The sequence below is a fragment of the Canis lupus genome, chromosome 9, assembly GCF_003254725.2.
Source record: "Canis lupus dingo isolate Sandy chromosome 9, ASM325472v2, whole genome shotgun sequence".
Lineage (NCBI taxonomy): Eukaryota > Metazoa > Chordata > Mammalia > Carnivora > Canidae > Canis > Canis lupus.
This window is the reverse complement of record NC_064251.1, coordinates 42,766,943-42,792,710: the sequence shown is the minus strand read 5'-3', so window position 1 is coordinate 42,792,710 and position 25,768 is coordinate 42,766,943. Positions and strand designations below refer to the sequence as shown.

Below are 25,768 nucleotides of genomic sequence, written 5' to 3'. Positions count from 1 at the left end.
GCAGAACCAGTTAGTAACTTCAGCAACTTTCAAGATTGTTCCTCTCTGTGAGTAAATGGTATGAAGGGTGGATGCAGGGAAGTTTAATGCACACACAGTGTCTGTTTTCATTCACCAGAGTTGAAATCCTTAATTACATCCAGTTTTACGCCAAGTGTAACACTCTTACAAACTCTTAGGCTTTTCTGATAACTTAGGGCACATCTTGCTAATGGATACACAAAATAAATTGAGATGAAGCACAGATGCTCATAGACAAGTTGAAAGCTGTGGCAACTTGGTGCTGAGTGTTGGCTCCTGGGGAAGGAAGTTGGCAGCCCCTCGCTGTTTGGGGGGTGTGCGCTGCCTCTGTAATGGCTCACTACAAAACAAACGCTGATTACAATATTCGCTTTTAGCTATTTTTCCTGTAAAAGCCAAAGCCTCTTTGGATTCCTTTCAGTTAGCAGAAATAGGTACTAATTTAGGTCTTTTGTTGAAAGCGAACTTTTGAAAAGCAGGAGTTACCTATAATGAGAAAATAATTCCCAGAATGGATATTCTCTTAACTTATGGTGAGAGAATTCTGAGAAAAAGCTAAATATTATGATTCTAAGTAAATGTCATTTTTCCCAGTAAATCTGCTTCTCCAAGTGGAAGTAGTTTACACCAATTTTTAAGGCTATAAATGATAATTATATACCATAATTGGAAAAAGTTGCATGAAACTGCATTTTAGTGATCTATTTGGTTACTAGTACTTTTGTATATAGTCTAAAGTTTGAACCAAAGCCCCATGAGAAAAGAACTGTGTTGTCTTGTTTTGCTGCTAGTTTCTGATGCCTAGAATGGTATCTAGCATGTTAGATGTGCAATAATTCCTTGGATGGATGAATAAATGTCAGAGTAACTTAAGTTATGGTGTTGAATGCCCCAAATTCCTGGAATAAAATGCCATCTATGGTGGATTTAAATGGTTTTAAAGATATTAAAAAAAGTTGTTGGGCCTAGTCTACTCCAACCAAGAGTCTTAATTTTAAAAGAACTCTTTGGCCTAGGGGTGCCTGGGTGGCCCACTCGGTTAAGCGTTTGACTCGATCTCAACTTAGGTATTGATCTCAGGGTTGTGAGTTCAAGCCCCATGTTAAGTTCCATGCTGGATGTGGAGCCTAATTTTAAAATAAATAAATAAAAATAAAAGAATTCTTTGGCCTAGAAGGAGCCCTAAGAGATGAAGCCAATATATCTGTGTGGTTTTGTTTTTGTTTTTCCTTTTTGGTGCTTTGTTTCTTGATATATTCTGTAGTCAGATATGTGAAAAAATGTTAAGTGGGCTTACAGTTTTATTCTATAATTTTCTCTGCAGTTTCTTCTTTAATATTAATGCTTATTTCTAGTTAAGCTGATAACATTCTCCTTCCAAATGTTGCAGAGCTTTTAACCTCTCTGATTAGAACTTTTTCAGGAAGTAGCCTGCAAACAGAGAAATAAGTGAAATTTTAAGAGAATCTTTCTTAAAGAGATTTTTAATTCAGAATCTCTAATGTGAATTTTACCATTTTATTTAGCCAATTAACGTTTATTTTTTAAATCATTAGGTCTAAATTAAATGCCGGCTATTGATAAAAGAACTTTAAGTCAATTGAAGGATACACAGAGAAGTATTTATCAAGAAAAATTATGTAGACACATAGAAGTGTGTTTAGTGTGTGATCTACTTGTAATGAAATATCTTATGAAATTTATCAAAAGCTAGGAATTAACTGAAATGTAAATATTAAATATCCTCAAATTTACTTGGGGAGAACTTTTCTGTGATTTATAGCCAGAAATAGTAGATATGATTGTCTCAACATTTCTTGCTGTTTATTTAGTGCTTTGGCTTGAAAATGTGATAAAAATTAAAATCCAGAAATAGATTCATCCCTCAAAATTCAGTTGATTTCTAATTTTTTGTTGATTCCATTTGTGTTACATTTGATCATGTAATTTTATGTACAAGCCAACATTGTTTTTGTTGCTGTATGTAGTTGGTGCTGTGACTTGTTTGTGCTCATCTCTGTTCTGTAGGCAACTTGCCACTCCCTACTGAATAAAGCTACAGTAAAAGAAAAAAAGGAAAACAAAAAATCAGTAAGTTTGGAGAACTTTTTATTAGCTGTTTCTTTCAAAGCAAAACAAAAATCTTTTGCTGTTTGTTAAGAACATCTTCACTTAAGCCTATTTGACCTTCACTGTAAAATCATTCTACTAATTCTGGCACAAAATAGCTTTCATTTCAATTAACCCTGGAATTAAGTTACATCAAAACATTCTCTGTGTTCCTTTGGTTTGATTTATCCCAAAGGCATTTTGGGGATATTTGTTGCATTGGACATCCCTGGTCTAATTTTATTATTGTTCTGTTTAAAATTACAAATGAATGCAAAAGAAACTTAATTTCAAGGCCTTAGGAAATGCTGACTCTCTTCATTCTTGCTTCTTGTTGCAGGTAATGTGAGTGGTTTCTTTTCATAGAGGTGAAAGTTTTTCCTTTAGTATTAGAAGTATATGGAGGGAGAAAAAAGTATATGGTGGGAAAGTGTGTCACTTTCTAAATCTTACCTAAAAGTTTCATTTTTTACTCCTTATATTTTTATCTAGACAGTCTCAGCCAGAATCTAGATGTTTGTACTTAGATTATAAAAATCCTAACGGTAAACCTTTTACCTTAGAGAAAGTCATCATTAAACTATTGAGACTGAGAGTATAGTATTTTGAAATAAAGGAAAACTCAGTGAATCCATATTTTTAGAAAAACACCTCATTTTGCAAACATAGTAAGACTGTATTGCCTATTTCTGTGAACTTGCCCTAATTAAAAGGAAGAAAATTATGGTAGTCATAATTATTTTCTTCCCCATGAGTGGAATTTGGCCCAAATATGCATTCATTTTGAATTTGTCACTATCACTGTGACTTACCAGGCTGAGTATCATCTTTGTTCATATAATACAAATGATTTTAGAGAAAAATGTTAAAAAAAAAAAAAGAAAAAAAAAAGACCTTTAGGAGTCATGGAGGTAATTAACATACCAAGGTAAAACTTAGAATATAATATTCATTGGGTTTCATCTTTCATTTCTTGTCTAAGCTTTATACATAAGTTCTTGTTTAAATTCAGAACTAAATTAAAATTTAGATGCAATGTACATTCAAGATTTTGAGTATGTTAAATAAGTTTGGTCAGCTGTGAGCAAATGGACTGGATGGCTGTCTTGCTTAAAAACATTTCTTTCTAATGCTTCTAATTCTCAGCATATGTGGGTTTAACACATACACACCATCACTGTTGAAATTTACTATTTCTAACACTCTTGTTCAGTGTTTTACTAATGGCATTGTGTTAGTATATCACATAAATTAAAATTCCAGCTTTTTGTGTTTCTCTAAGCATGTTTTCTAGCCTCCTAACATTGCTTTATTTATTAAGATTTTGTCTAAAATTGTTCCTTGAAATGTTATTTTTACTAGTGTTATTTTCAGATTTTTTTTTCTTTTTTTTTTTTAAGTTTCTGGGTAACGCTGAGTTTTGGAATATATTTCTCAGCACAGGTGATATGAGGTCCTCCTGGAAACAAAGGGAAACTAATTGGTAATTTGAGCTATGTTTAGAACACATTCCAAAGTATGAAAACAATAGTCATCATAAATTTAAAACATTGGTTTATGGAGTTGTTGGCTTAAGAATCTAATGATCTTTTCTTTTAAAAAGCAAGCTCTTCATTGGAGTATATGTGTAATGGATTGGAATATGTAAAATGTAGAGAGAAGGTCCTGGCTCTTGGTATATTGGCTGTCTAGTCGTATTATAGATAATTCCATTTATTATACTCAACATATAATGTATAATTAGATCTTCTTTGAGAAGTTAGTTGTCTACCCAACTCAGGTAATCAAGCATATGTGGGGTAGTGATCCTCTTGCTGATGTAAAGTTTATGACTGCATTCATTTGACCATGTTGTTCAGATTTTACTAAGGGTTAACGAGTAGAGAGAACATTTGACTGATAACTGGTTTCAGCATACAGACTAGCCCAATTTTGACCTTTTATGCAGAATATGTTTGGGACCTAAATTAGATTTTTATAGATAAAAAAAAACACTTGAGTATGTATACTATGAGGTAAAATTACATTGATGTTCATTAGTGGTGAAAGAAAAAGAACTTTTTATAAATTGTCTCATGAAACTTGTTATACAGCATTTTTATTGATACTCATTATATTTTATCAGGTTTTAGTTCCAAAAATATACTATCATCAGTGAGATACATTATTATATGATCCCATAAGCAGTGTTTCTGAGGTGTGGGTACTTTGAGTTTTGACAAGAATTAATTTTGAAGATGTGGAGAATAGTAAAGGGGTAATACTTTTCAGAAGTTTGACAGTATTCTCCCTTTGGGAAATAATTCACCCAGATTTTCATTAAATTCTGAGAATGAATTATACCTAATTAAGTTGGGTATAAATGTGAGTCACACTATAAAACTATTTTGTTCTAGACAAAACTAGTAAGTAGCACCTTTCAGAAATGTGGATATAAGTTACTGCTTTTTAGGACATACTTCCCAGGCAGGTTAGTATTTCCAAATGATTCTTTGAAACCAAATTATGTCTTTTAGTTTTTCAAAAACTGTTTCAAGATTTTAATGGGTTAAGCTGAACATATGCTTATTCTTTTAAAACCATCTATTTGAAATTAAATATAAAGCAATTTTTAGTCCTCTTCTTGCTAATTCCCGGAAAGCTTTAAAATTTTGTAGATTTGAAAAAAAATAAAATTTTATAGATTTGTTGATAAGTTTCTTCTGTTTTAAGATTAAAATTTGGGAATTCTAAAAGAACCACTCGGTAGCAATGGTGTTCCTGGAACATTCTGAAGTTGTATGAATTTTGCGTAAATGTATACATTTCATTTTTCTGTTCCTACTTCCTAAAAGGTTAAATAGTGTACTACAGTGGTAAGAGACACTTGAATTTTCTTCTTAATTCTATTTCTAAAACTGTATTTCAGCTAAAAATAGTTCTCAAACACTATTTGGGTTTTAAAGCTATTCTAGTAAGGCTGCTATATTTAGCCAGCTTCCTCCTATTTAAGTGTAAGGTTGTCCTTCCTGCAGTAGCACTCAGAGGACTTTAAGACAAAGGAAGCTTCCTGAGCTGCGTATTATAAATGAAAGTAAGAATATATTAGTTACAACTCTGTCTGTTATCATCATTTACAAGGATATTCTTTGGCTTAAAAAATCATTCTCTGAAATCTTACATTTACTGATTCTCTATCAGGTACAGTAGAAAACTATTTAGAGTGAATGCAGTGAATGAGAAGACATTTAAAATGTATACCACATGAAACCCTAAAGGGGATAGAAAGAAATAAAATAATTCTTAATCTTCCCAGAGTTAATCTGGAGTCAGTGTGCCATGTGAATTCGTGACAAGAAGTATTACTTTATTAAAGCATTATAAAATAAACTAGAGTTATGTGAGATTCTGCACATGAATCCCATTTTCTCATTTTCCCCCAATATCCTCTGAAATGTGGTCTATCCCTAGAATCTTAGAATATTGCACAGAGCCCTGTGGCTTTGCTGCTGTGGCCATCAGTTGTAAGCAGCAGTTAGCTACACTAAGCAAGAGCAATTGTAGAGATTAAAATGTTATAAAAGTGTTCTTTAAAAATATATGTGTGTGTGTGTGTTATCTGTGAAAATATGTAAGTTTTAGAATAATCTAATTTTCATATGTTAACTTCAAACAGGAGTCACTGGAAAGAGCCGGTGGGAGCTGAGCCAGTGTCATAACATTTTTCCCAATCTAATGTGCCTATTACTTTACCTTCAAAGTAGAATGTTTATAAAAAGAGAGAAACAAAATCCATTTTAAATATTGGGCTCACATTGTTTTTCAGCGTGGGCAACCATTTCTTGTTTCCTTAACTTTTTTTATTTGACAGATTTATGCACTGAGGTACACAAAGGGGTTCTCTTTTCTGTTGGTGGGATCCTTTTTTCTTTTAGGTCCCTGAGAATTCCTGTTCCTCCATGATTTAAATAATAGGTCCTTATAAAGCATTCTGAGGAAGAAAAGAAACTGGCAATAATGTTACTTGTAAGTAAGTTTTTTCTCTTGATAGGAATCTAAAAAACTTACTTTTGTTTGTGGGTAGCAAACATTTTGCTCAAGATACTGGGTTGTACCAGGTATCCAACAAAATGTAAGTATTTACTATCAGAAATTGGATGTTGCTGGGTATGCTGTTGAAAACTTAGCTTTGCCTTGTGAGAGTTGACCACACTCTCATGTCTATTAATCTTAGTAAAATAGGATAATCTTTGTGTTAAAATTTGGTCTGCTTTTTAAATTAACAAACTTGCAATATAAACAACAATGATAAATTTAAGATCTTTTTTCAGGTCTCTCCTACACCAGTCATTCAGGAGATTTTTCTTTTTTTCTTAGATATCTTTATTGTGCTTTAAAAGGATGGAGGGCAGGAATTGAGGATAAATTTTATTTACTGATGTTTTGGGAGTAGGAAAAAATAGAAAGGTGTTGGTTACAAGAGTAATACTTCAGAGTTATTGTGCCAAAGTTTGACCCTTGAGCTTTTTCTTCCCATTTCCTTTTTAAATTCAAACTATATAGTCAATTTTGAACTCCTTGTTTTTAGGTGGTTAGCCAGCGTTTCCCTCAGAACAGCATCGGTGCAGTGGGAAGTGCCATGTTCCTCAGATTTATCAATCCTGCCATTGTCTCACCGTACGAAGCAGGGATTTTAGATAAAAAGCCACCACCTAGAATTGAAAGGGGCTTGAAGTTAATGTCAAAGGTGATCTACTTTTAAATTTCTCTTCCAACTAAATTTTCAGTTTTTTGTTTTTATTGTACTTCTTTTTGAATTGATTTTAAAAATTCCCCGTGGTTTTCACTTATATGTTTTATTTTACTTTTATTTGTTAAATTGCAAAGGAATTCATTAAACTGATACCTTATTATTATGGGAAAATAATCTTAGCGAAGATTATTTCTGAAGATAGATTTCTATGTGTTCATTCTGGAAATTCTGAAATGGCAACTATTTTTTTTTTATTAAAAGAGATGTTTAAAATGAAATTTTAGTATTTATCTTTATATGTGTAATACATGTATATGTATGTAATAGTTATATTTGGGAAAGAACAGCAACAACACCCAGTAGTTATAGAATGAATAATAATTTACTTTAATCACTAGTAGAAATTACATCAATGAGACAATTAGTACTTTTAAAGAGTATATGACTGTGTTCGTTTCATACAATGAATGATCTGGTTTATAACCCTTTTGTATTATTTAGATACTTCAGAGTATTGCCAATCATGTTCTTTTCACAAAAGAAGAGCATATGCGGCCTTTTAATGATTTTGTGAAGAGCAACTTTGATGCAGCACGGAGGTAGGATTGCTCTATTTGAATTAACTATTGTCAGTTTCATTTAAGTCTGCGTACTAGGTCTACATGAAGCTCTTGTGTAGGTTTTTACATCTTCCCTCTCTAGGTCAAGAGCAGAGTTAATCTTACTTTATTTTCCTGTAGGAGGCTATGGCACAGTAAATCCATATTCTTTATAATTTGGTAGTGATTTCCATATTTGAAAACCAGTAGAGATTTTTGACACATCTACTAAAATAAAGGATTTGAGGTTGCTACAATATGGAGGAAAAGAAGAAAAAGGTTCTATCTAGTAAAACCTAAAACCCGAATGGTACACATAATGCATAATAGTGTATAATGACAATTTTTTTTATGTTGAGTTGTTGGTTTATCTGTAGATAAGGACAATACTGTTTGCCTGTCTGAGTTGGCTTTAAGGAAACAAATGAGATAGTGTATGAGAAAGTGCTTTGAAAATGTAGGTTAAGGTCCAGAATTCTGCTTTTCATGTAGTGTGAAACTAATTGGTCTGACTCATAGTCTAAGCTAGACTTGTACATCTCTCTCTTCCAGTTTCTCATTATGGTTCATATCAACTTCTTTCTAGCTGGAGTTTAAAAGGTATATTGTTGGACTGTAAGCTGTTTTGAAGGAAAAAGTGAATATCAGCATAGGTTTCATGTTCTAGCAGATAGACTACCCATAGAAAGTTAAAAGAACAAAAAGTCTAACCCTGGCTCTGACCTAATAGGTTATATAGCTTTGGGGAGGTCTTTCTTTTGTTTCATCTTAGTCTCTGTTTCCTTATCTGTAAAGTACTGGCTTTGATCCAGAGTCTCATCCATCTAAATTTAGTTGTTGTCTGACTTCAAAACCTACTCTGAAACCAAAGCCAGGTATCTATCAGAAATGGAATGCCAAATTTCTTCTTGTCTCTTCTTGTTTTGTTTAATGACAGTCATGTGTGAATAATATCATAATCCTCCATACTTATAATCTCAGTTATTTTGCAAAGTTAGTTCATATAAATTTGTTTTTTTTTAATAAATTTGATTCAAACATAGATATGAGTGTATCTGGTTTTAAAAAATTCTAATGACTTTGTATTTTTAAAGGTTTTTCCTTGATATAGCATCTGATTGTCCTACAAGTGATACAGTAAATCATAGTCTTTCCTTCATCAGTGATGGCAATGTGCTTGCTTTACATCGTCTACTCTGGAACAATCAAGAGAAAATTGGCCAGTATCTTTCCAGCAACAGGTAGGATTTCCTGGTCATGGAAATTTTGAAAGCTCTTAATTTTAACTTATAAAAATTATTGGTCATGAGTAATGGTTGTGAATAATGCTTTTTTACTTTGCATCTGCTTAGAATAAGAATTATAGTTTGGAAAGAGAAATGTAGAATTCTAGACTCTTTTAAAAAATAAATAGGCAAAGATTGATTCATATTAAATGATCAACAAGCCTGCCTAGGTGCTACAGATTGTTTTTTAATGTTAAGCTGAAAAATCACAAATTAGCCATTCGGGTTTTTTTCTGGTTTGCATCCAACATGAACAACAAGATGTAGAGAAGTTTAAATTTACTAGAAGCTCAAGTGACTATTGGCATCTGAATCTGAAGAGCAGCTCATTCTTGGGAATTTAATAATTAAAATGTTGTCAGTGTCTGATTCTCATTGTAATACTATGAAGTATAAGCAAATAAAGCTTTATGTAGAAAACAGTAGGGCAGCCTCTGTGGCGCAGCGGTTTAGTGCTGCCTGCAGCCTGGGGTGTGATCCTGGAGGCCTGGGATTGAGTCCCACGTCGGGCTCCCTGCATGGAGCCTGCTTCTCCCTCTGCCTGTGTCTCTGCCTCTCTCTCTCTCTCTCTCTCTCTCTCTCTCTCTCTGTGTGTGTGTGTGTGTGTGTGTGTGTGTGTGTCTCTATGAATAAATAAATAAAAATCTTAAAAAAAAAAAAGAAAACAGTAATTAGGAAGTATTAACTTGGGTATTGTTTTATCAGCTGTTTTTAGTAAGTCTTTTGTAGCCTGAATCCCTTGCTGTCCTTTCTAGTTGTGTATGTTTTTTTTTTTTTTTTTTTTTTTTTTTTATTTATGATAGTCTCACAGAGAGAGAGAGAGAGGCAGAGACACAGGCAGAGGGAGAAGCAGGCTCCATGCAGGGAGCCCGATGTGGGATTCGATCCCGGGTCTCCAGGATCGCGCCCTGGGCCAAAGGCAGGCGCCAAACCGCTGCGCCACCCAGGGATCCCCAGGTTTTATTTTATTTTTTTTTATTTTTATTTTTTTATTTATCTAGTTGTGTATGTTTATAAAGGGTCTAAATTCCTGTGCATGAGGAGTTCTCTTACAAATGTGAAATGAGTCCAGAAAATCCTAAATGCTAATGAAAATTATTTGCTCATTCATGAGAGTGGTAGAAGACCATGAATCTGAGACTAACTTATTAGGAGATGGTGGTTTAAGAGAGCATTTTAATCCTTCATGAATTGTTAATGGGTTAAAGTGACATGGGCATGGCTTATGGGTGCCCTGATGGAGAAAGATTGAAGATGCTTTATCTGCATCACACTAAAATAAATTGTGGAGCCTTTAAATGCAAGCATTCATTTCTCTTATGTAATTCACATACATATTCATGTAGTTTGAGGTTACAGGTTTTTTTTTAATTTCGTTGTTTTTTAAAAATATACATTCCAAACGTACAACAGAGTATAGACCATAATATAACATAGACCGTATCCATCATCTAGTTTTGACATTAGTATGCGGATTTCACTTCAGATCTCTATAACATTTTATTTATTTTTGGGAAAAGATATTACTTCCCTCTGTAACTGACTAAACAAGGAAATATGTATGTGTATACACACTCACACACACACACACAAATAACACAGTTTTGTGTGTTTTAAAATTTTACAGAATCTATATACTGAATATAATCTCTTCACACAGTATTCTGAGATTTATTATTTATTTAACTTATGTCAGTATTTTACTGGATGATTATATCAAAATTTATTTTCACATTTCCTAATTGATATTTGGTTTGTTTTTTGTTTTTCACTATTTTAAATAGTGATGTAATAAATATCCTTCATATTTGTTTCCTTGTGTATTACCTAAATATGTAATTGCTCGGTTTTGGGCTGCACACAGTGCCAACTTTACTAGATACTGCCATATTACTTTTTAAAAAGTACATGCTGATTTACATTCTGATCAGCACTGTGTGAGAATACCACTGTGTACATATCCTCACCCAAGTTCGCATTAGTAAACTTCATACTTTTTGCCGGTTTGACATTTGTGAAATAGTATTTTGTTATTCTTATGTAGTTTTAAATGCTTAATAGTTATTGAGAAATCCATATTTACACTGGTTAAGCAGAGATCTGATATCAGGGACAAATATATCCCATTTTGTAAAGAGTAGTTTCTCAAGAAGGATTCTTTTCACCCTGTGAAAAAGTGGATCACAATGTTATTTTTACTTGTTTAATGGTAATGGGTTAAGAATACTAGAAAAAGAATTTTTTTAATGTAAATTTGGTAGTTTGGGAAGTGGTCATGTACACTCAAAAACCCTTGAGGTCTTTTTGGTGCTGTTTACAAATCATCAAGAACCACCAGCTGACAGTAAGAAGAAAAGCAACCGGTGATAATCTAAAGCAATGTGTACTGCTAAATGTGAACTGCTACTTTTTTCTAACTAGTTTGCTGTATCTAGGGATCACAAAGCTGTTGGAAGACGACCTTTCGATAAGATGGCAACACTTCTTGCATACCTGGGTCCTCCAGAGCACAAACCTGTGGCAGATACACACTGGTCCAGCCTTAACCTTACCAGTTCAAAGTTTGAGGAATTTATGACTAGGTAAAGTACCATGTTAAAATAATAATTGCTTTCTTTTGGTTGAGGTGCAAGATTTACCACCAGGCCACTTGTTAGGTAGACTTGTATTTCTAATAGGAAAGATGTGCCTAATGACCTCATTGCCATATTTTGGGATCCCACTTTTTTTTTTTACCTTATATATTGTTGACATGTGCTTTGTTTTATATTTGATTTACTTATAAAAATAATAGTATCTTATTGAATGGTAATTTGTCATGTTGCTTTGAGGTAGTTTTGCACTTAATACTTAGAAGGGACAATGGATAATTATAGTTAAAGGAGATGCTATAGGTCAAAGTGAGTGACTAATTTGCCCAAGATTCCACCCTAATTCATAGATCCTGTGGCTAAAGTTCTGAACTCTTTCTGCCACACTGTGACATTTTTCAGAACGCTCCCAAAAGTTAATGCTCTTAACTTCTTTCATATTGAGACTCAGAAAATTCAGTGTATTTCAGTATTGCTATAAAATTTCTGTGGACATTTGTTTTGAATCTCACTTAGAAGGATATAGTTTGTGGGATCCCTGGGTGGCGCAGCGGTTTGGCCCAGGGCGCGATCCTGGAGACCCGGGATCGAGTCCCACGTCGCGCTCCCGGTGCATGGAGCCTGCTTCTCCCTCTGCCTCTCTCTCTCTCTCTCCCTCTCTCTCTTTGTGTGACTATCATAAATAAATAAAAATTAAAAAAAAAAAGAAGGATATAGTTTGTGAGGTAAAAGATCCTCATTGTTAGACATTCACTTTTATGATGTTACAGTGAAGGTAGTGTGCTGAATCCTTGAGTCTTTAAAGTACCTTTCCTCGTACTTTACGCTTAGTTACTTAGTGAGTGCTTCATTAGCAATTGTGGATGAAATGTTTTGTTCATAATATGTGCTAGAAACAAATAATAAAGCAGAATATGACATTCAGAAATTAATTCACGTTAGAGATTTGCATATAATTGCCTTGCACTATAAGTGCCTATTATTGATCATATTACATATAGGCCATAGTTGTGTGCATGTGACTCCAACTCTTTGATACCATTAACAGAATGTGAACACCTGGGTGCCTCAGTCAGTTAAGCGGCCAACTCTTAGTTTCAACTCAGGTCATGATCTTGGAGTCCTGAGATCAGGGCTGCATATAGGGCCCTACTCAGCACAGAGTCTGCTTGAGTTTCTCTCTCTTTCCCTCCACTCCTCCTACTTGTGCTCTCGCACTCTGTCTCTCTCTCTCTCTCTCAAAAAAGAAAAAAAATGTGTGAGTACATAACAATCTCCTTTCTAGCTTAATTTTTATCTTTAGCTGTATTATATTCATTTCCATGTAACATGTTTATTCCTAAGTGATTAGAGAAATATTTTTCACGCAAAATTTTCATATTACCTCAATGAAAATTACATAGTACAAAAATATAAAACTATTTTTTATTTGACATTACTGAGGAGAGCCAAGCCATTTTTCCACTTTTCTAAGAAAATCTATTTATTGCTCCTTACCTAAGACCCTAACTTCCCTTATAAAATAACCTGTGCTTTTGAAGACTAAATGACCTAATGTGTGTGAGACACCTAAAACAGTAAATGGTATATAGTGTTTAATGTTAAGTGTTATTTTTGTTCTTAGCTCCCACTGATGCTCTTTGAGACTCATTTTTGTTTTAAAGAAATGAAGGTAGCTTTATACTTTTCTCAGCTATAAAAATAAAATTGTTGAATTATTCAAAACTGAGAAATCTAAAGAGGAGAGTTAAAAAATTCTCATTTACTCTTCTTAAAGATATTCACCTCTTAGAAATAATGCAGTTGACATCTGACAGATAGCCACATAGTCATTTATCTATACATATGTGTACCTATTTCTCTTATCAAATGATATGTAGGTTGTTTCCATTAATATTAAACAAATGGTGACCTGGTACCAGCAGCATGATGGACTGAGATAATACAACCTATATACAATATATATATATATATTAACCTATATATATATATATATTAAGATTTTATTTAATTTATTCATGAGAGACACACAGAAAGAGAGGCAGAGACATAGAGGGAGAAGCAGGCTCTTTGCAGGGAGCCTGATGGGGGACTCAGTCCCCAACCCAGGATCATGCCCTGAGCTAAAGGCAAATGCTCAACTGTTAAGCATCCAGGTGTCCCAGGAACTATATTTTTAAATACTTTATTTTTTAAAATGCATAGCTAGAAGATAATTTCTGAGTACATTACCAATATATAGTTAGTACAGAGAGATAAAGAAGTGAAAAATAGGAAAGAAGTTACAAGATGCATATGACAGAATGAGAAGGTCCAACATGCGAAATAGGTGTCTCAGAAATGGAGCTTAGAGAGAATAGTGAAGAGGTAATATTTGAAGAGACAACGATGAACATGTCCCAGGGTTGGTGAATGAGATGAATCTTCAAATTAATTACACACACTGAGTGTTCAGCAGAATACGTAAAAATCAAATCATACTTTTTCAGAAATGTTTTAAAATACATACGGGAATTTAATACATGATAAAAAGTGGCATTCAGAACCAGGGAGACTAGAATGGACTTTTTTTAAGTTTTGGGATTTGCATTCATTCATTCATTCAAGTATAATTAACATATTACATCAGTTTCAGGTGTACAATGTAGTGATTCAGCAAATCTGTACATTACTCAGTGCTTATCACGATAAGTGTAGTCTTAATCCTCTTCACCTATTTTCTCCATTCCCCTACCCACCTCTCTTCCAGCAACCAGTTTGCTTTCTATATTTTTTTGTCCTTTTACTGTGTTCATTTGTTTTGTTTCTTAAATTCCACATATCAGTGAAATCATATGGTATTTGTCTTTCTCTGACTTATTTCCCTCTCTGGTTCTATCTGTGTGGTTCCAAATGGCAAGATTTCATTATTTTTTATGGCTGAGTAATAATACTCCATTCTGTGTATACACCAGTTCTTTTTTATCCATTCATCTATCAGTGGACGCTTGGGTTGCTTCCATACCTTGGCTATTGTAAATAATAAATAAACTAGGGGCACATATTATCTTTTCAAATTAGTGGTTGTTTTCTTTGGGTATCCAGTATTGGAATTATTGTATCATATGGTAATTCTATCTTTAATTTTTTGAAGAACTGCCATATTGTTTTCCACAGTAGCTACACCACTTTGCCCTCCCACCAATAGTGCACTAGGGTTCCGTTCTCTCCACATCCACGCCAACACTTGTTTCTTGTGCTTTTAATTTAATTTAATTATATTTTATTTTTTGTGTGTGTGCTTTTAATTTTAGCCATTGAATGGACTTTTAATAGATGGTGTTGGTACTACTGAGTGACCATCTGGAAAAAAGATGTTTATACCATTCATGAGGATAAATTCTCATGGAGAAGAAAACATGTACAAAGGAAGGCCTTTTTAATTATTCAAAATCATAAACCAATAAAAAAAGATTGATATACTGAACTCTTAAAAAACAAATAGATAAAAACCCAGTGGCTTCTAGAAAAAAATACCATGATAAAAAAAAAATCCTATAGTTAATATTACTGCCCAGTACTTTTCTTAGCCTAGTTTTAAGAACTACTCATTGTGTTTCAAAGAGTAACACCTTGAAATTTTGGGTATTTGTTGTAAAATTTCCCTTCAGAAAGTATTTTGCTTTTTAAATATTTTGTCCTTTTATATATTTTATTACAGTTCTAATCATGGGTTTTTAGAAATACTCAGTGGACAGTATAAAGCCTAATGAGTTACTCTGTTTTTGTTTTTTCTTGCAGGCATCAAGTACATGAAAAAGAAGAGTTCAAGGCTTTGAAAACATTAAGTATTTTCTACCAAGCAGGGACTTCCAAAGCTGGGAATCCTATATTTTATTATGTTGCACGGAGGTAAGAAATACTATGTTTTAGTTTCTCTTAACAGAGTTTAAAAGTAATAGCAAAGGTAGAGAGACAGCAAGTTTGATTTTTTTTTTCCCTTTTGACTATACTGGAATTGAAGACAAGTTTACCTGAAAGAATATAGCCAGATAAATAGCCATCCTGTCCCAAAGTGATGTGTGACATATTAGAAATTGCTTTTCAGGAGACCTGTTTCCTATTGGCTTTTCTTTCTTATGTCAGTTTTTTTTATACTTCCTACAATGGATTAATTACCAAGAATAAAAAATTACAAAATATCTTTTGTTTTTAGGTGTGTTCTGATTAAATAGTATCTACAACATGACAATCAGGAACATTTCTTTTTAAGCAGAAATAAAACTTTAATAAGAGTCTGTTTCTAAGAACTTTCAGTAATATGCTGTATATGACAACATCAGGGTGATTTAACAATTAATTCAGAGAAGTTGTGGGAAATTTCTAAAAAGGTGGCAGAGGTGTCAGCCTGGGAAAAAACATTTTTTCTTCATGGTGTCTTCAGTCCAGGCTAGTTCCTAGAAAACCTTTCTGAAAATGCTGTGAGCTCTTTCTTAATAATAGGTATGAGGCTTGCCTTGCTTTCTCTGCCATTGTCTTCTTTCTTGCCTCCCTACTACCTTCCTCTTGAGAACTTACCTGTGATATTAGTTGGTGAGTTTTACTTCTTCCTGATGGTAACATAAATTGGTGGTAGTTGACCCTTAGAGAATATGTGTGGTATTAACAAAGAGAACACTGGTTTTTAGAATTTCAGGACTATGTGTAATCTTAGTTTTGCTATTCAGTAGCTGTAGGAATTAATCTTTCCAAGCTTCCTGAATTTAACATAAATTGAAGAATTATGTCAGTAGACTGAATGGTCATGGGGGCAAAAGATTATCAGTGTGTAGGGAATAAATAGAGGCTGAGAAATAGTGGTGGAGGACTGAAGAAAGGAATGTGGAAGGTGGGAAACGCATTTAATCAAACAATTTATGTAGGGTTAAGATCAAGGAGTCCCAAGCACTGGGTGTTACAGAACTTGAATTTACCCTGAGAGCTTTCCTCTTGAACAACACTTGAATAACGTCTCTTCATTGGCCTTGAAAGTCTTCTCTCCCAACTTTTATGACAATTCTCGTTTCTAAATTGCCTAAAATAATTTTAATTTTCTTTTTCAATTGAGGTGAACCATATTTGTATTTCAACCCCAACTTTTAATGCAACCAGTATATTTTGACCCTCCCTATTTTGTCAAAGTAATTAAAAGTGAAGTGTTAGTGAGAGAGGCAGATAGATGGGTGTGCTTCTCCCACTTTAAATTCTTGTTAGTTTATAAGTAGCAAGGATTTCTGGAAAACCTCAAAGCTAGATTTTTTTCTTCAGGATCAAAAACTGTAAAATTGTGTTCCTTCTCTGCAGGTTCTAGAAAAGGCCAAGAAAAGTAGGATGGGCCGAGGCAGGCAACCTCTGTTGTATTAAATCAGTGAGATTTCCAGGAAACCTGGAAATGGAAACCTAGAACATGTAACTTAAGAGTGCTAAGGATTCTCAATTCTGTTGCTTTATTAGCTGTGTAATTTTAGACAGTCTCGTTATATATCATCATCATCATCATCTCCTTATTTTTTAAATCTGTTTCTTCTATGCCAAAAGACTTACAAAAACTATCCTGTCTACCTCTCCCATAAAGTGTTTTGAGACTTTTAAGATTCTGTACAGGGGTGCCTCCGTGGCTTAGTGAGTTGAGCATCTGCCTTCGCCTCAGGTCATGATCCCAGGGTCCTGGAATCCAGTCCTGAGTCGGACTCCCTGCTCAGTGGGGAGCCTGCTTTTCCCTCCCTCCCTGCCTGCCATTCTTCCTGCTTCTATTCTCTCTCTCTCTGTCAAATAAATAAAATCTTTAAAAAACAAAAAAAAGTTCTGTACAGAATATGTTTGGGGTTTTCTTTTCTTTTTTGTTTTTGTTTTAGATAAGACTCTTCCAATTTCAGATTTTCAGTACTTTGAGCTTTTCATTTAGACCTACTGGAGCTTCTCCTTCATTTTCACCTGGTGTGAAGTCTTAGCTCCAAGATGATTGAGCACATACTCGCTCAGAGCAGAGAGAGGCCCATTTCCTCCACTGTACAAGTCCAAAAGACAATATAGTAAAGGGCTTATTATCTCTACACAGCCAGCTTTGTCAAAGAGCACTTGGGTTTGGCTTCTCCTTTGATACTACTTTGTTTCTATGGCTTAGACTACTATGTATTAGTTTTTTTTGACCTGTAGATTCCATTCTCCTTATAGATAGTCGACAGACATTTCAGACTTGAAATGTACAGAACTTAACTCAGTATATATTCAAATCTTCTTCACACTATACTCTTTCTCAGTTACATCATTACTCTTTCTCATGCTAGAAACACTAATCATTGTAAATTCTTACTTTTTCTTTTATCTTCCTCATTATTAGTCACCTAGTCTTGATTTTAGCTATGGGATCCTGACCAATCAATTACATTGTTAGGCCTTTGTTATTGCAAAGAAGAGATTCTTCTTTTTTCAGGAAGATAGGCCTCAGGAAAAACATGAATTACACAGCAGAGCCTGCCCAGGTGTATACAGAACTATGTGGCTATCAGTTCTGGAACCATTTTACAATCTTTGACTCTCTGTTGTTTTTCATATACAACTCTGTTTTCCTACTTTTTCTTTCTGTGTCCTTTCAATTTTAGCCACAGCTATTAACTCTTTCAATACCTCAGCACTGCTTACTTCAAATTTCAAGAAGAGAATGTGGTTCAGCTAAAAAATAACTGTCTGGTGGGCAGCCCTGGTGGCTTAGTGGTTTAGCGCTGCCATCAGACCAGGGTGTGATCCTAGAGACCTGGGATCGAGTCCCACATCGGTCTCCCTGCATGGAGCCTGCTTCTCCCTCTGCCTGTGTCTCTGCCTCTTTCTCTCTGTGGGTCTCTCATGAATAAATAAATAAATAAAATCTAAAAAAAAAAAAAAGAAAAAAATAACTGGCAAAACTTTTCATGCTAGGTGCTGGTCAGCCAGTATATTTCTGGCTGCTGCGTAAGTCTAGTACATGCTTCTAGCTGGCCATTATGTGATTCAAACTGACCACCTACTGTGATTCTTTTATCAGGGGTTGTCCTTTGGTATATGTTATAATTTTTGTTTTTTAAAAACTGGATCTTGGGCAGCCCAGGTGGCCTAGTGGTTTAGCGCTGCCGTCGGCCTAGGATGTGATCCTGGAGACCTGGGATCGAGTCCCGCATCGGGCTCCCTGCATGGAGCCTGCTTCTCCCTCTGCCTATGTCTCTACCTCTCTCTCTGTGTCTCTCATGAATAAATAAATAAAATCTATTAAAAATAAATAAATAAAAACTGGATCTTAATGGTTTAGTATTTCTTTTAGGCACCTTGAAGATTGCTTTTGAGAGCATTTTTCTCCCACTGCCATTCCTGAGACTCTTATTAGCTTTTACCTGTACTAATGCAACATAATCCTCCTACTTTCTAATCCCCAGATAACTTCTTCCAGGTCATCCTAATACTGCTTCTGGAGGCAATTTCTAGTACAGTTCTCCTCTTGTCTCTCTCAGGGACAGGTGTGTTACATAGCACCATTGATTCCTCATATAAAGTCCAGGTTCTATAGTCACCATGCAGGGTGCTCCATAATTTTGATTAATTTAGTTTATGATCTTTCCCTGCTATTCCCTCTTGTGTTTATGATGGCAAAAAAATGAAAACAATGTAACTATATTTCAAAAGGGGAACTATTGAATATATAATGATACCTTTATATTATGGGATACTATGCAACCTGTGAAGTTTATTTTGCTTGTTACAAGTGACAGAAATGAAATTCAAACTTGTGTAAACGAAAACGGACTCATTTAGTACATGTACCTTGGAAGACCAAGAGATGATCTGGCTTCTTGCATGACTGTGTGCAGAGCTTTAAACAGTGTCTTCGGAAAACATTGTCTTCTCTGTCTCTTGACTCCTCTTCCTTTGGGTTGATTTAATTCCTGGGAGGCTCTTCCTGTGGCCAGCAATATTTTATGTTCTCAGCTTACCAACTGAGGGAAAATGATGTCTTTCCCAGTAGGTACTGGGAAAGTTTTACTGCCTGGCTTGAGTCACATGCCAATTCCTGAGGCAATCACTGTGGCAGAGAGATGGAATGTCTTGATTGTCTAGGCCTGAATCATACACCCATCTCTAGAGCTCAGTGGTGAAACCAGCCCTACTTGAATTGCATGAACTGGAATAGAGGGCACCAGGGGCAGGGTTTCCCAATGAAAAATTGAAGATACTAGGATGAGGAAAAGTGGTTCTGAGCAGGTGAAAGTAACAGAAGTCCTCCATTGCAGCCTTATAAAGACCCAGAAGGAAGGCTGACACTTGTCATATAAGTATGTGTGCACAAGCACATACAGACTGAGCAGTGTGTGGAAATAGACACCGTTAAGCTGTTCACATTGCTTACTTACGAAGTATGATTGGAGGAGGTAGAGGTCAATTATAACATTTGTTATATACCTCTGTATTATTTGACTTGTTGCCAGGAACACAGGTTATTTTTGAAGAAAAATTAAAAGTATAAAAACCTAAAAGTTATAATGAAGAGTTTTCCTCTTAGGAATGTTGTGATACCTGGCAATTGTTTTTGGGGTGGTAGTAGTAATAATAATGGAAACAGCTAACATTTACCGTGTGCTTTCTTTGCATCAGGCAAATTGTGCATATGATAGAATTTTTCATTTAACACTAACAGTAATTTTCTGAGGCATTATTATTAACAATGATTAACTTGTGTATAAACTGAAACTTAAGAGAAGTTGTTAGATGTTCTCAGACCTAGCTGTCAGAATGACTTGGAGAATTAAAACAAGCAAACATCCCCAGGCCTTACCATGAGCTACCAAATCAGAACCTCTTGGAGAAGCCTAATCTATATATATTCAACAGGCATCCAAAGTGATTTGTTTGTAGTCAGTTTATTCCTGAAGTTTGGGGATCCCACTGGGTCATGTATTTAACTCATGGTGGCACAGTTCTTAAGAATCAGAGCTGGGTTTCAAACCTTAACAACTGTACTATTGATGACATGGTTATTATCAGTGTTAAAATTAGGAATGAGGTTTTTGGGCTAAATCAACATTTGTAGACCAACATGAAACTCTCTAATAGTTATGAGATATATTTCTATAGGGAAGAATTTTGAATTCTAGGCATCTAATTTACAAATGACTTTTTCAAATACCAGACAAAGATTTACTCAGAGCAAGATAATCTTGTCATTGGACCAGCTATTTATGAATTACAATAGTTAGCAGAATTGGGGCACCTGGCTCACTCAGTTGGAAGAACATGTAACTCTTGATCTTGGGATTGTGAGTTTGAGCCCCAAGTTGGGTGTAGAGATTACTTAAATAAGTAAAAAGAAAAACCTAAAAAAAAAAAAGAAAATAACCAACAGAATTCACACTTTTTTTTTTTTTTTTTTTTTTTTACTGTAACATTGCTTTTGATGAAATATGGTGACATAGATAGGTAATATCTTGTGTAGTACTGTAATATTTCCTTATAAGATTAGCACTTGTTGGGGTGTCTGGATGGTGTGCAGTTAGTTGAGTAGCTGATTCTTGGTTTTGGCTCAGGTCATGATTCAGTGTTGTGGGCTCAAACTCAGTGTGCAGTGTGCTTCTCTCTTCTCCCTCTGCCCCTCCCACTTGTGCCCTCTCTGTCTCTCTAAATCTTTTTTTTCTCTCTCTCTAAATCTTAAAAAAAAATAGATTAGCACATATTTGTTTAATAAAAAATAATACAAAAATAGCACACACCAGTCCTCATTACCTATTCCTAATCCCCCCCCCCCGTCACACACATACACACACACACACACACACACACACACACACGTACTTTGGTTAAACATCACCGAGATAATTTTTTCTCTGACATTTTTAATGTAAAAATCTGGGTTTTTGTTCAATTTTGCAAATATTTAAAAGGCAAACGTGTGGTATTTTGCTTGTTTTAGCATTTATAAGGAAAGAAATCATTATATTAAGGTGATAATTAAACTTCCACAATTAAAATCTACAACCTTATTAAGCTAGAATAATGATAATATCCTAAGAAGTAGTTGAAAGATACTTGATTTTCTTAGTGTGCTTGTAGTAATTCAGCAGATAGTAATGAACTGGACTAGGAATGCAGACACTTTAAGTCCACTTCAGCCTCAGCACACACAAAACAGCAAACATAGTATAGAAAGAAGAAAGTGAAGGTTGTCCATTGGGTTCACTGCTGTGCTACCACTTTTCATAGTCGTCCCTGTCGTTGGGCTCACTGCTGTTTTCGGAGTCGTCTTGATATTTGAGATCATCTTTGTATTCAACATTGTTTGAAAATATGAAGTTGTCTTGGATTTTGAAGTTGTCTTCGATGTTGAGGTTATATGGAGATTTGGAGTTATCTTGGAATTCGAGATTGTGTTGGCATTCAAGGTTGTCTTGGAATTTGGGGTTGTCATAGAATGCAGGTTCAACTTGAGAGTCAAGTCTGTCACAGACCCTGAAGTTATCAGTGTTGTATTTATCACCGAAGCATTAGTAACAAGCAGGAGGAACAGGCTGATGAATAATAGCTTAAACATTGTTTTCCTGTTTCAAAATAATTGTAGAAATTTATTGACACTTTGAACACAAATCTAAGAAGTAGCTTTTTTTTTTTTTTTAAGAAAAGATTGTATTTATTTGAGATAGAGGGTGACGGGCACTGAGGAGGGCACTTGATGGGATGAGCACTAGGTGTTATACTATATGTTGGCAAATCGAACTTCAATAGAAACAAATTTTAAAAAGAGAGAGAGGGTGGCTCAGTGGTTGAGCACCTGCCTTTGGCTCAGGTGGTGATCCTGGGGTCCTGGAATCAAGTCCCATATCAGACTTCCATGAGCCTGCTTCTCCCTCTACCTGTGTCTCTGCCTCTCTCTCTGTGTCTCTCATGAATAAATAAATAAAATATTTTAAAAATTAAAAAATAATAATAAAAAAATAAAAAAGAGAAAGAGCAGGGGCAAGGGGTTGAGGGAGAGGGAGAAGCAGACTTCCCACTGAGCAGAGAGCCTAACACAAGGCTCCATCCCAGGACCCTTAGATCATGACCTGAGCCAAAGGCAGATGCTTAACCGACTGAACTATCCAAGTACCCCAGAACTAGCTTTTTTAAAGAGGGAAAAACTGAAGGAAGCCTCATTTTAGCACTGGCGAAATGCCAGTCTTTGGTTTAACACCTTCATAGTTTTTGGGGTACCTAGGTGGCTTAGTCTATTAAGTGTCTGCTTTTGGCTCAGGTCATGATCCTGGGGTCCTGGGGTTGAGCCCCAAGTTGGGCGCTCTGCTTGGCAAGGAGCCTGCTTCTCCCTCTCCCACTCCACCTGCTTGTATTCTTTCTCTCAAATAACTAAATAAATAAAATTAAAAAAAAAACACAATTTCATAGTTTTTAGAATAGAGGAAAATTTAGAGTGATCAATATCAATTCCTTCGTTGTACAAATGAGTTCAGACAAAAGGCATAACTTGCCTGAGGATGCATATCTAAAAATGACCAGAATTAGAACTTGAGTCTGACTCTTAGTCCAGAATTTTTTAGTAGACATGGAGTGTAAAAGCATAATATAGATGTAGGCCAAAAGTTTAATAGTACACCATTTTTAAAGTAAGGCTAAATTTCTCTTACCTTACATTCAAATCTAAGGGGTTGCCACTTTTGAAATAATGCAGTTAGCTCATGTTGGTCATGGTTAAATAGTCTTTTACTTTTGTTAAACTTAAAGCTGAAACTTTAATTTTGGAAATCCTATATATCCTAAAATTTACATTTGATTCTAATACATAATTCAGAAAAATTTCAAATTGATATTACCTTTTGATGTTTTTTCTTTGAGGATTAAGAATTCAGGCTTTCTCCAGGGTCTTGTAGGGACTCTAATTACTGTATGCTATTTAAATATAATTAGTAAGGAAGTCACATGTTCTGAACTTGACCTGCCGTTTGCTCTTTGAAAATATCCTGTTGGGTGCTTTCCAAACAACTAGTATAAACAGACCTTGGCAGATATCAAGGAATTCAGATAAAGTCTTTCTGAAACCGACTTGCTTATATAAAGAACCCAGGGAATATATCCATTTATCTATATATTCATTAGTTAGTTTCTTCACTCGATTGACTAACTAGAGGAATATATTATTTTGCCTGCTGTGATTATCATGACTTAAAGTCAAGTACAGTAGAGATAGATGTCTTCATTTTTCTTAAAGCATCTTGTGTACATGTTTATAGGTGGTTTCTGACCATAGTTATTTTGAAGTATTAAAAATAATTTAGGAAGAAGAATAGGTTGCATATGAAAGTGATACTGTCATACTGCGTTAAAAAAGCCTTTTTTTTTTTTTTTTTTTTTTTTTTAAAGTAGGCTTCACACCATGGTGGGGCTTGAATCATGACCCTGAGATCAAGAGTCACATGCTGTATGGACTGGGCTAGCCCGGTGCCCCAACAAAGGGTTTTTTTTTGTTTAAGGTTTTCTAAGATTTATTTATTTATTTTAAAGAGAAAGAGAATGAGAAAAAGAGAGTGCTAAGCAGACTCCCTGCTGATCTCAGAGCCCTATGTGGGGCTCAGTCCCACCATTCTGTGATCACACTTGTGCCAAAATCAAGAAACAGTTGTCCAACTGATTGAACTACCCAGGTGCCTTTCCCAACAAAAATTTTTTTAAATACATCAAACACCCACATTGAAGCACATTTAAGTATATTCTTTAAAGGAATTTTGTCTTTTTTTTTTTAATTTTGTCTTTTGATTACTTCTTTTCCTTAATAACTAGCATACAGGGAAGTTCAGTTGTATTGTGCTAATGTTTTCATCACATTGGCCAGCAGTCTTTAAAAATTGCAGGCTGTGAACCGTGGTGTTGACATACAAGGAAATTGCTACATAAATGGCAGAAGTACAAGTCAGTACATGTTCCTCACTTGTTTTGCGTTGCCATAAAGATTTATTTTTCTCCTGAATGAATAGAACCAGTGCTTGCTACATCTTATTTATATGGTACATGCAATAAAGTACCTCACTTCACTCGAGGTTAGCATGATTAGACTTAGAAGTCAACATAAAAAGCTTCTTAGCAACTGGAGTAGAAATTTATAAATCAGAGTACTCACATAATGCACAGATAATTCCTTAGTGATGCTTCAGACACCTGAATCTCAACTTATTTAAAAATTTAAAAATTAGGGGATCCCTGGATGGCTCAGTGGTTTAAGTGCCTGCCTTTGGCCCAGGGCTTGATTCTGAAGTCCTGGGATCGAGTCCCACATCGGGCTCCCTGCATGGTAAAATCTTAAAAAAAAATTTTAAATTCCAAAATTCCCCTCACCTATTTTTAAACCCAAGTTCTTCTCCTAATCTCTTTCCCAGTTAATTCTATCATTACCTAGCTAAATGGCTCTCCAACCTTGGACTCCTCATTATCTTCTTTTTGTTATTAATCTTAAGCTGCCCAGGCCTCGTGATGATAATTAAGTAAAATTTAAAACTCTGAACTCCCTAGCACTCAGATGCTCCTAAACAAAAATCATTTGCCATTCGTTATTTAGCCCTTTAAACACCTCCAGTCTCTGTGCAGCCTTCCCTGTATGCCCAAAGTACATCTTCTCTTTCAAAATTTTGTGCTTATTCTAAATCTAATTCCAGTATCTTTTATGTGAGCCTTCCATAATTCTACACTTCAGAATCAGTCATTTTTAGTACTTTTAGAGTACTGGTCAAGTCTGCTTTTTACTCTAGATGTTTCCTAATCTTTCTTCCACCATATTCTGGCATTTCATGGTTCAGGTATTACCTCTAACTATCTATATCCCCTTTACCTGCTAGCACAATGAGTGCTGGTACAGAATAGGACAAAATAAACATTGGAATTTATGGCAATATCTCCTATTTCTTCATGTCCAAGGGCGGATATCATTAATGATATCAAAAGTAATAAGAGCCAGTTGGTCATTTGCAGTTTTCCCAAGTGTAACGTTGCCAGTCACAGGTCTCAGTTGAAGTCCCATCTCTATTTTCTAACTATTTGAGAGCTTTCTTCATTTGTATAATATGAATCATAATGCACATTCATAATTGCTTACCTGCAATTCTGAGATCCAAAATCCTCAGAAAACATAAAGTTTTGTCCAAAAAAGTTTGGTTCCAAAACTTACTTGGTAGAAATACCTAACCTGCATTGGTGTGAGGCTTTTCATTATTGTTATTAGTACTATCTATATTTGTCCCAGTTTGTGCGGATGTTACAGAAGATATGATACAGCTAGTACTTATATTTATGTTTCTCCTGTTCCTTCCAGGCACATTACTGTACCACTCCAAGCACCTTTTCAGTTAGGTGGTACTGTGTGACTGTGTCCCGGTCAGCAAAGTGTAGATTCCCCTGGTGTAAGTCCCTTCCAGA

General features: G+C 34.9%; 1 protein-coding gene across 9 annotated transcripts in view; it reads left to right on the top strand.

Annotated features, from left to right (window-relative positions):
- NF1 (neurofibromin 1) overlaps positions 1 to 25,768 on the top strand; it is a 274,304-nt gene that overhangs the window by 147,921 nt on the left and 100,615 nt on the right. For 7 of the 9 annotated variants that reach the window (XM_049114227.1, XM_025476457.2, XM_049114226.1 and 4 more), the window contains 6 exons: positions 2,050 to 2,112; positions 6,698 to 6,856; positions 7,364 to 7,461; positions 8,556 to 8,702; positions 11,183 to 11,329; positions 15,119 to 15,229. In XM_049114227.1, the coding sequence (XP_048970184.1) occupies positions 2,050 to 2,112; positions 6,698 to 6,856; positions 7,364 to 7,461; positions 8,556 to 8,702; positions 11,183 to 11,329; positions 15,119 to 15,229 (725 nt within the window). The remainder of the gene's footprint in view (positions 1 to 2,049; positions 2,113 to 6,697; positions 6,857 to 7,363; positions 7,462 to 8,555; positions 8,703 to 11,182; positions 11,330 to 15,118; positions 15,230 to 25,768) is intronic. The other 2 variants (XM_025476459.2, XM_049114228.1) reach the window with 1 other exon arrangement.